The sequence below is a fragment of the Eleutherodactylus coqui genome, chromosome 3 (assembly GCF_035609145.1).
Source record: "Eleutherodactylus coqui strain aEleCoq1 chromosome 3, aEleCoq1.hap1, whole genome shotgun sequence".
NCBI lineage: Eukaryota > Metazoa > Chordata > Amphibia > Anura > Eleutherodactylidae > Eleutherodactylus > Eleutherodactylus coqui.
The window spans coordinates 41785451-41796159 of record NC_089839.1 but is presented as its reverse complement, the minus strand read 5'-3'; the positions used below and the strand labels follow the sequence as shown (position 1 = coordinate 41796159).

The following is a 10709-nucleotide window of genomic DNA, read 5'->3' as shown; positions in this document are numbered from 1 at the left end:
TCGCTGTTTTTTTCATGCAATTGTCAATGGGCCTTTAAAATGCTAAAAACACATTGCACAAAATATTGCAAAGCACCAACTTGCGATGCGTTTTTAACATGAGAAAGTCCTATTGACAAGAGAAACACAAGTGTGCCGGAGCCCTAAGAGAGAAATGAAAAAGCAATAACATAACGGCGGACAAGATGGACCAGGTGGCCTTTTTCTGCGGTCACTTTTCTATGTTTCTAAACATAATACATTCAGTTGAAGTATATAAGGTAAACATTCTACAATAAGATACTTTAGGATCTGCAGTCATTCATTTGACATTTAACACCTTGCAGGGAGGTTCCTCTAATTGCTGTTCTGGGGTACATTATGTCATGTCCTTCTTATCAGGCACTAGATAATGCCCCTGGGTTATTGCTGTAGAAGACTCCCCCTTCCAACATCATTGTACATCTGCATGTATCAAAAGGATGGGAAAAACAAGCGTCAAGGTCTCTCCCACAGCTATGTCTTACTGCCATGAAAACAAAGAGGTGATTGAATGAGAAAGACAACGTGTGCCACTAAACAAAAGGTACAAATAAAAACTAAGCTGTCATATTTTACAAACTCGGCAATCATGGCAGAAGCAAATATTGCCTAATAAAACTCCTCGTCTCCAGACATGGGAATAAAATGCGAATAAAGTACAAATGAGAAAAGATGACAATAAAGTTGACTTTTATTTAGTGCAAGAAACATTCAAATTTAAGGCGGATGGAAAATAAACAGGAGTTTAACCGCAAAAAGTACAATAAAGTGACGAAAAAGCAGAGCTTATTAAAGATTGCAGAGCTCCGCCAGCTATTTCTGGGCTCTGCAGGTGCGGAGTGGATTCTGTAGGTGCGGATGGCCAGCTATACTCCTTCATGTTGTGATATGCTGCCGGAGTGGAGATAGCTTGGAATCACAATAATAATATGATAAGCCTCAGATACAAATGCTGAATTTTTTTATTTAACCCCACGCAACATATTTTTCCAATGTTGTCGCATTTTTTGTTTTGCATTGCAGGTCTTGTTTTTTGTGTTTCGAGGTGTTCCATTTTTAGCATAATTTTTAGTTTTAAAAAAATTGGACTTTACATATATTTTTAAGAAGTTTGCACAATACTCCATTATTTGTATTTTTTTTATTATAGATCTTCAATAGAGATGAGCGAGCATACTCGCTAAGGGTAATTGCTCGATTGAGCATTGCCCTTAGCGAGTACCTGCCCGCTCGGGAGCAAAGATTCAGCTGCGGGCGGGGAGCGGCGGGGGAGAGAGGGGAGGAACGGAGGGGAGACCTCTCTCTCCCTCTCTCCCCCCACCCCAACTCCCTCCTGCTCATGGCCGCAACTCACCTGTCACCCGCGCCGGCAGCCGAACCTTTTCTTCCGAGCGGGGAGATACTCGGTAAGGACAATACTCGATCGAGTAATTGTCCTTAGCGAGTATGCTCGCTCATCTCTAATCTTCAAGAACCCTAAAGCTGCCTGTTCACAAGATGCTGCCCGGAAGCAGAAGTCAGCAGATGGATCTCCGATGTCAGCCTATCTGGCAGATAGGCTGACCACCAAGAATCGCGGCAATTCGCAGCATGCTGCGAATTGCCGGCTGCGAGCGGAGAATCGAAATGATTCTCCTCTCGTGGACAGGGAGCCGGCGCTTTCCATAGCAACGCTGTGGAAAGCTTCAGACTGCCTGTTTCGCTGGCGATTTAACGCCAGCGAATCATCGCCCGTGGACAGGAGCCCTCATTTATGCTTCAAAATGATCTTACCAGCTGTTACAATTTAAAGGGTAGTGCAGTTCTATATGATTAATGAATTAGGCCGGGCTCACACAAACGTTCCGGATACCGCAGCGTAATCCGGCTGTGACCCTGGCCGGTGACCCCGCGCACCTGTTATTTCTGTACTGCAGATGACTGCGGATGCTCGCCCATGGTCATGCGCAGTACAGATTTTTCTTCTAAAAATTTGTACTTCCGACGCCGTTGTAGGTACCTGAAGCCTATCCGCAATGTTAATGGTCTGCGGGTACATTAATTGCAGTATAGGCCGTCCGCATGCTGCGATTTTTCCTCTGCTCACGGAATACGCAATTAGTTTCTGCGGGTGTGAAGGAAAAAGCGATTTTTACATAGCTTTCAATGCATGCCATTTACTAGGCATCCTCCGTGCGGGCACAACCGCGAAGTCTGCAATAGAAATCCGTTCGTGTGTGATCGGCCTTAAAGAGAACATGTCATTAAAGGAGTTTTCCAATTACTTAAAATTGATCCACAACCACTTTGTACCTACCTTAGCTGGGGTTCACTATTACTTGGGTCAGAGACTATGCATTTGATCTGGACTCTGGACTTATAATGCCAGATGAACAGGTACAGACAATCTGGACCGATTACCTGGTAATCAGATAATGATATTAAACAGGTTTTCCCACAACTTAAAATTGCTTCACAACCACTTGGTACTTCCTGGTTGCTGCTGACCAGGACATGTGACTGCTTCAACCAATCACTGGCTATAGAAGTTGATTACTGTCGTCAGTGATTGGCTACTGTAGTCACAGGTCATGGTCAGCAGCAACCAGGAAGGACAGAGTGGTTGTGAAGCAATTTTAAGTTGTGGGAAAACCTGTTTAATATCATTATCTGATTACCAGGTAATTGGTCCAGATTGTCTCTACCTGTTCATCTGGCATTATAAGTCCAGAGTCCAGATCAAATGCATAGTCTCTGACCCGAGTAATAGTGAACCCCAGCTAAGGTAGGTACAGAGTGGTTGTGGAGCAATTTTAAGTAATGGGAAAAACCCCTTTAACTATAAGCACCTGTTAGGACTTGGGGTTCGGGAAACGGGAGGTCCCTGAGAATACCCGCAACCCTGTCCCTACCTACTTGGCCCCCTAGGCTAAGCCCCAGGGCGACAACTGGGCAACGGTCCCTACACTCACTAAGGAAGGGGAACACTGGGACTAACATACAGACAGACACTGGAACAAACAATAGCAAGGCGAGTCAGACTATCCGGGTAGGCAACGAGACAGTACGCGGTACTAGAGGGTCAGGCAAAAGGCAACGTCAGGTCCAAAAACAAGGAGTCGAAATCAGGAGTCAAAACACGAAGTACGTGGGTGTAGCAGGAAGACCAAACTAACATTGGCAAGGGAAGCATAGACAACAGGGTTTAAATACTAACAGAGCTCCTGCCCCAGCAGCTGATTAGGGCTGGGGGTGGGGAGTCCGACAGCAACTGAGAACACCAAGCCACGCTGGGGAACCCGCTCCCAGCCCTGCAGGAGGCAGCGATGGAGAAGCGTGCTGGGTTGCCATGGTGCTGAGGACGCGGCACGGGGCGGGGAGGTAACTAGGATCGGGGCTCCCCTGCGCCACACTGCAGCCGCCTGGGTGACAGGACCGGCGGTGAGGGCATGGAGGACCCGTGAGCCGCCGGTCTTGACAGCCCCATAATAAAGTTATTATTAAATTATGTTATATTTTAGCTGACATTGAGCCTAGGGAGATGTCTCATACTAACTCCATCCCCAGCTCTTGCAGTGTCCACCGGTAACGTCAATGTGCATACAGCAAGCCTGACTCAATTCAGAAGATTGTGTACGCGCATTGCCACTTATCCCTCTGGGAGTGCGCACGCATATCCTTCTGATGAGAGTCAAACTGGCCGTGTCCGCACTGACTTCACCGCGGAACGCTGCAGGAAGGGGCTGGTCCTTTATTGTACCAGTCCTTTTGGCTTCACTACTTTTTCCATTCGAAAGGCGTAAAAATACCCAATGGGAAACCCAAATGGACCCACTAATGCGAACAGAGCCTTAGTTATCTGCAGTAACAAATGCCCATTGAATGGTAAGCTCTCCAGAGGTCCTTCACATCTCATATCCAAGACATTAGCATCTCATGTAGATTAGGAATATACACAGATTTATTTGTAAGGTGTTATGTCGTTGCTTTCGTTCGACATGTATATATTGCACATGTTCTGTGCTTAGTAGGGGAGTTATGTTTTTATTCAGCTCCATTAGAATAAGTCGACTAATGCTGAGTTTGTATCCTGCAGCTTAAGCTTTGTTCTTATGCAATTTACAATTTCAGCATTTGTTTACAGCACCATGAAATTATATTATGATGAAATTGTAGTGTGAACGAAACACCAATTAAAACTCCTAACTAAACACTTTCCTTTTTATTGATCGGAGCTATTTTTAAATGCTCATTTTCTAATTCTGTACTGAAGAAATAATTACGATGTTCTTGTAAAATATACAGACGTTTGTTCAATAATATCTTAACTCTTTAAAGCAGTTGTGCTTTAAGATTTTACATTTTCAGTAGCTGATTAGTCAGGGTGCATCTACTGGGACCCCAAGGGATCCTGAGAATGGAGGTCCCATGTCCACCTGTTTGAATCGAGTGGACCTCATACATGTCTGCTGTACTGATACTTCATTCATATCTATGTTACATCCAAGCGGAACTTATTGATTATGTCCTATAAAGACAATTTTATACACACTTTATAAACACAAAAATGTGAGAAGGCAACACAAAAAGTGGAAGATGGGGGATTTAATCCTAAACACTCTGCTTTTAGGCTGGGTCTTCCCATATCAGAGTGCTCACCCTGATGAGGGCAACCCCATGTCAGGAGCTTGAGGGACCCTGACTTTCCCTAGATGGTGACAGGAGATAGTGGCAAAGGTTAGATGACACCCATTAAACAATAAACTACAAGAGTGGGGGGGGGGGGACTTATCTTAGTTGTGACACAGGTCAGGATACGGGGCCAACAACAAAACTAGAAACATATTTTGACTATAATTATAACTGCCGTCCTCTGTGAGGGGGAGCTGGAATAAATGAGCCTCGTGTGGCGCAGAGTGTTAAGGCAGCAGAAATGCAGTCTTAAGCTCTCACTCATAACCTGAAGGTTGCAAGTTCAGTCTCTGCAAGGTTCAGGTAGCCGGCTCAAGATTGACTCAGCCATCCATCCTTCAGAGGTTGATAAAATGAGTACCCAGCTTGGTGAGGAGTAATGAATACATCACCTGAAAACACTGCGGAATAATTTGGAGCTGTACAAATAACAAGATTAATTTATTTAATTTGAATATACATAAACTAGAAAATGATTGGTTGGCTGGGATGCCTATCTCATACACCAACAGAGAAGTGTGACCATTGGTGTCCAGTGCCATAATGCCAGTGAGCATGTGTCAGCATGAGGATCATGTGAGTCGAGGATGACGCCGTGACGTCTCCCCAGTCCCGATGCTCATTTGCAGCTGGTGAGCCGTGACATATAGGACTGCTGGCGATAGCTAAGCAATGTACTTAGTATCACCAGCTGTACCATAGGTGACTGTGGCTCCATTTAAATGGGGGAGTGGATGGGGGCAGAATCCCCAACCAATGATAGTTGGGGCAATAGTGCTTGAATCCCATAAATAAGATACTTAATCCCTATACAGGTTTGCGATATGTACCCTTCCATCAGCACAGGTACATGTGGAATAGTTAATTAAAAAAAAAGATAACTTCTGAACATTGTATATTCATAAGTTACCAATATCCTCACTAAATGGTTTTAAACCCTTAAGGACCAAGCACCATAATAAACCATGAGCTTTATTCCAAGCAGATAATAAAAATACGGCATGCAATTAAAGTTCCTGCTCCTGCAATCTAGCTTGAGCAGGTCATGTCTTCGGCTGTTAGTCACCCAAAAGAGAAGGCAGAAGTGTTTCTTAATGCACCAACTGGGTACCCCCTGCCAAGGCAGAGCTGCAGGGTCTTAGCAGACCCTGATCAGCTCTATTAGTGACTATTGTCACTACAGGGGGAGGTTTTTCCCTTTAAGTGGGGCTCCTCTGCATTGCCCAGCTACAGTACAAAAGAGTAAAATAAAAAAAAAGTCAATGTGAATGACCCACAGAGGTCTTAAATGACATCAAGGGGGACATAAATGTTTAAAAAATAGTTACATGAATAAGTAAAAAACACAGAATAAAATATATAGATATATTAAAAAAATAAAATCAACCCACCTCCGACTCCAACCAAAATGAGAAATTCACTACTGTACTTTATTTTAGCATAAATATACCCCTAGTAAAATAAAAAATGGGAAAAAAGTCAGTGAAAAAAATATTTAAAAAATAGCCCGATATGTCATGGAAAAAAAAAACGCTGAAAAAATGATTCTGGTAGCTGGCGTTAAAAATAGGGCAGTAAAACCACCACATGGATTAAATCGCTAATAAGTGTCACCCTGGTCTTAACGAGTTAATCACAGAGAAAATACTGTATAATGTGATACATTCTCTTTAAGATGAAATCACATGTAACAGTGTAACATTTTCTATGCTGCCTGTCATTACTTTTTAAATAAGGACAATGTACAGAGAACTGGCGAGCCTTTACAAGAACAATAAGAGCACATTTGTAGGACAGGAAAATACAATAAAAGAAACAGGAGATAAGAAGGAAGGTCAGCAACACCTCAGAAGCTAAATAAGAACATATTTTAGGTTGGAACATGAAACAAAAGGGAAATTCAGAGAGAATGTGAAAGTCTTATTACAAAGGGGAGTATCCTCCTTATAACACCTGGTCATTTTTGGGTTCAACATGCAGGGTTTATTAATCTCATCATATTATTTATAGCAGTACAAGCTCAACGCTTCATAGGCATGAAGATAAATGGTAAAATCCTGGATGCTTGCAGTCACCACAGTTCATGGAATGGGTCAGTCATATTCTCAGCCTGGCTCTCCAGCAACACAGACTTAACCCACATTTACGCACAAGGATGATTGCTCAAAATTCACTCAAAAGACAGTTTGAGTGATAGTTTTAAGCAAGCATTTTGCATAGGTACTAATGGGCACTAATGCCTTTTGGTAGCTTATTAGCTTCATTTGCATTTAAATGAAGCTCCCTTTGCTGTATGCAGATAACAGCAGGTGGTCTGTTATCTGCACACAGCTTCATTGTTCTCCCATGGGACAGCAGCTTAAAACCATGTTATCAGCACTCCCAGGGAGAATCACAGCATAAGGTCCCTGCTATTAGCTGGCCGGCCGAACAATGGTTTTTATGCTGGACTAAAAATCATCATTCGGCCGAAAAGCTAATGATGGTAGCATTTACACACAAGAATTATCACTGAAAAGACATTGTTTGAACAAATTTTGAGCAATAATCGCTGTGTGTAAACGAGCCTCTAGCATGGTGGATCCAAACTTTTCAACATCCTATTTGCCACATTGAGTGGCCCTTGGGGTTAGTAGAGGTGGGTTGACACCAAAAAGACAATGACACATTGTTGCAGAATAACTGAACAGTCTTTAGTAGCCAAGTACAACAGCTGAGTGGTGGTACACAAGTTTGTCAACAGTTGGAGGAAGCAACACACCGATTTAGTCTTGTTCTCTGTCTTTTCCGGTTGTCTTCACAACACTAACTCTGTCTTTGGCAATGCCAGGACATCCACACTTCTGATAACTTAGTATGTTAGGCTAAAAAGGAGACAATGTCCATCTAGTTCAGCCTGTTTTCATCCCCCCCCCCCCCCCTTGTTCATCCAGAGGAAGGCAAAAAAAAAAAAAACATTGAGGCTGAAGCCAATTAGCCCATTTGGGTGAAACAAATTCCTTCCCGACTCCATAATGGCAGTCAGAATAATCCCTGGATCAACGTTTTGAAAGTTCCTACTTGACTCCGAGACCCGGATCATTAACCCCACTGGTTATTTAATAACTATATCCTGTAATATCATAACACTCTAGAAAGGCATCTAGTCCTCTTATCAGCCCTTACTAGGGACAGTATCACAATGACTCAGGACCACCCTCGCCTGACTTCTCCTCCTGGTAGACTTCTTGTGCAGCACTTTCCACTATCCAACTGTGTGTGTGTGCACTCAACCACATCATACCCCCTCCATACACAGGAGCTTGCATTTATACTCATGCTCCCAAACAATCCCACTCTCTTTCGTCATAGATTAACTGGACCGCCCTATGAATGATGCTTCCCACCATTATAGTTTTGCCATATCATTATGGCCGCCTGCAGACGGCCAGGTTGGATCCCACTGCGAGAATTCTCGCAGCAGGATCTGACTCGTGCCCCTGCAGTGACCAGTGCAGCTCAACTGCTCCCGCGTCTCCTCTGCTCTTCTATGTGCCGGCTGCTGCCCAGCCGGCGCATGTGCAGAACGGAGCTGGCGCATCACTAGTGACGTTTCTGTGCAGCCCTTTGTGAGACCCGCACAGAAATAGAAGAAGCTGCAATTTGTTTTCCTGCGCGTGTTTTCAGACAAATCGCGGCTGTGTACATAGGATTGCATTATGTAATTCAATCCTATGGCAGCGGGCACGGGCGGAAATTTTGCCAGAAATCCTACCGCAGAATTTCTGCCCGTCTGCAGGAGGCCTATCTTAAAGTAAAATACACATAAAAATCAGATTAACATGTGCACAGTGCAGAAACTATGGCCGACATGCCTGTACATGTAATATTTGCTAACAATCTGATTTATTAGCTAGTAAATAGACATAAATTATGTACATACACTTTGGTAAGTTCTTCAAATCCAGAGAGAGCTCCATTAGGTAGAACCACAATTCTTGTGTACACTAATATCCTAAAAAGAATAAAATATATAAAATCAAGAAAACAAAAACATAAAACAACAAAGTAGCAAATTGTGTAGTGAAAAGTCTGCTAATATTGTAAATAGAGATGAGCGAACCTACTCGTTTCGAGTATTTACTCGATCGAGCACCGCAATTTTCGAGTACTTCAGTACTCGGGTGAAAGGATTCGGGGGGTGACGGGGGGCGGAGGGAGGCGTGGCAGAGTGTGGGGTAGCAGCGGGGAACAGGGGGGAGCCCTCTCTCCCTCCCTATCCCCCCCACTCCCCGCTGCAACCCCCCACTCACCCACGGCGCCCCCCGAATCTTTTCGCCCGAGTACAGAAGTACTCAAAAATCGCGGTGCTCGGGCGAAAAAGGGGCGTGGCCGAGTACGCTCGCTCATCTCTAATTGTAAATTATCATTAAATCTATTTCATGTATAATATCTGAAGTCACTTAGACTTTTTTGTACTTTATGAGCCACATTCTGCTTTGCATGCTGGTCAAAAAACACATTCAGGTCAAAAATAGAGGAAACACGCTGTTTAGGCTATGGCTACATGACATCTCTGGGCGCTACACGTGTCATGTGACCAAAGATTGCACTATGGCGCTGCTTGTTCGGGTCAAAAATGAAAGAGACTTTAACATCTACTTTTAGCACTATAAGCTAAGCTTAAGGGTTCAAAGTAGGTGACCTGCTGAGTCCAAGAATTTATATTTTATAGCGACTCACCCCTCTGGGTGATTGCTGAAAGTCATCGCTGAATGCATTGAATGGTGTTGCTAAGTAGTCCGCCTGTTCTAATTTTATAATGTATGGACTACTTAGCGCACTGCTCAATGCACTGAATGTTGGCTTTTGGCACACACATATGCGAAGTAATGGGTGAGGTAAGTATAAAACTTACCAGGTAATGTGCATTCAGTTCATAAGCTTAGCTGACAGAATTTCTTTAAGTGAATGTTGTCGCAATGTAACTCGCAAATTCCATAACCCAACAATCCATCTTGGCTTCCATCTGAGTTCCATCATGGAGGGTAAAGCACAGAGGCACATGAGGGCACCTTCAGTCCCCATGAGTTGAAGATGGAGGAGGAGGAGAGATTTCCAGAGCGCAAGGATCAGCATGATCAGTAAGTGAGCCCCCAGAGCAGAGAGAGAGGAAGAGAGAGTGTGAGCTAGTCCTAAGCCTTTCCTACACAAGGCCCAGTGCTCTTCTTCCCTAAGTTGTTCATGCCCAAGCATCCTGATTAGAGTTGAGCGAACGTACTCTTCCAAGCTTGATGCTCGTTCGAGTATTAGTATACTCGATGGTGCTCGATACTCGAGCGAGTTCCACGCCATGTTCGACCGCGCCCCTGTTTTGACCCTCCCCACATTACCATTTCCTGCTGTGACGTGCCAGCATGTGCGCGTCCATGGCAGTATGTGGCTGGCTGGGTGGAGGAGAGAGAGAGAATAAAAAAATAAAGTAAGAAAAGAGTTCGGCACCCGGCGGGTCCCATACAAAAATGCTCGAGTCTCCCATTGACTTCAATGGGGTTCATTACTCGAATAGAGCTCTCAAATTTTATGAAAAGCTCGACTCGAATAGTGAGGACCCGAGCATTTGGGTACTCGCTCATCTCTAATCCTGATGTCTGGGGCCGCTGGGTGGAGGTACGCATCTACGGTTGTCACACACACATGCGTCCTGAAGACTGGAATCGCTGTGTGGAGGTACTCATCTTCAAGTTGCTCTGTATGTATTTCCAATTCTACCTGCACATGGAACACTGTATATTTTTGCTGTGTATCGCTGAAGATATTTTCAAGTAAAAGTTATTCCAGGCCCTGACCGTTCCTGGGGATCAGAAGTACTGTACTCCTGTCTGTGGCTCGTTATTTTTCCCGACGATGTTCATGCTGGGGGGTACTGGAACAGTGGCGCCACCCGTGACAACCCCTTCACCTGTCCTAATATTTATTGGACATCCCCATGCTGGGGGTGTCTGGAAGAAGCCCAGCGCTGCCCTGGCCTTGGCTGC

At 44.3% G+C, this 10709-nt stretch overlaps 1 protein-coding gene across 1 annotated transcript in view; it reads right to left on the bottom strand.

The window, feature by feature from the left end:
• Positions 1-10709, bottom strand: part of FSHR (follicle stimulating hormone receptor) — a 146414-nt gene that overhangs the window by 72004 nt on the left and 63701 nt on the right. Inside the window, exon 2 of the mRNA XM_066594844.1 lies at positions 8615-8686. Coding sequence (XP_066450941.1) covers positions 8615-8686 — 72 coding nt within the window. The remainder of the gene's footprint in view (positions 1-8614; positions 8687-10709) is intronic.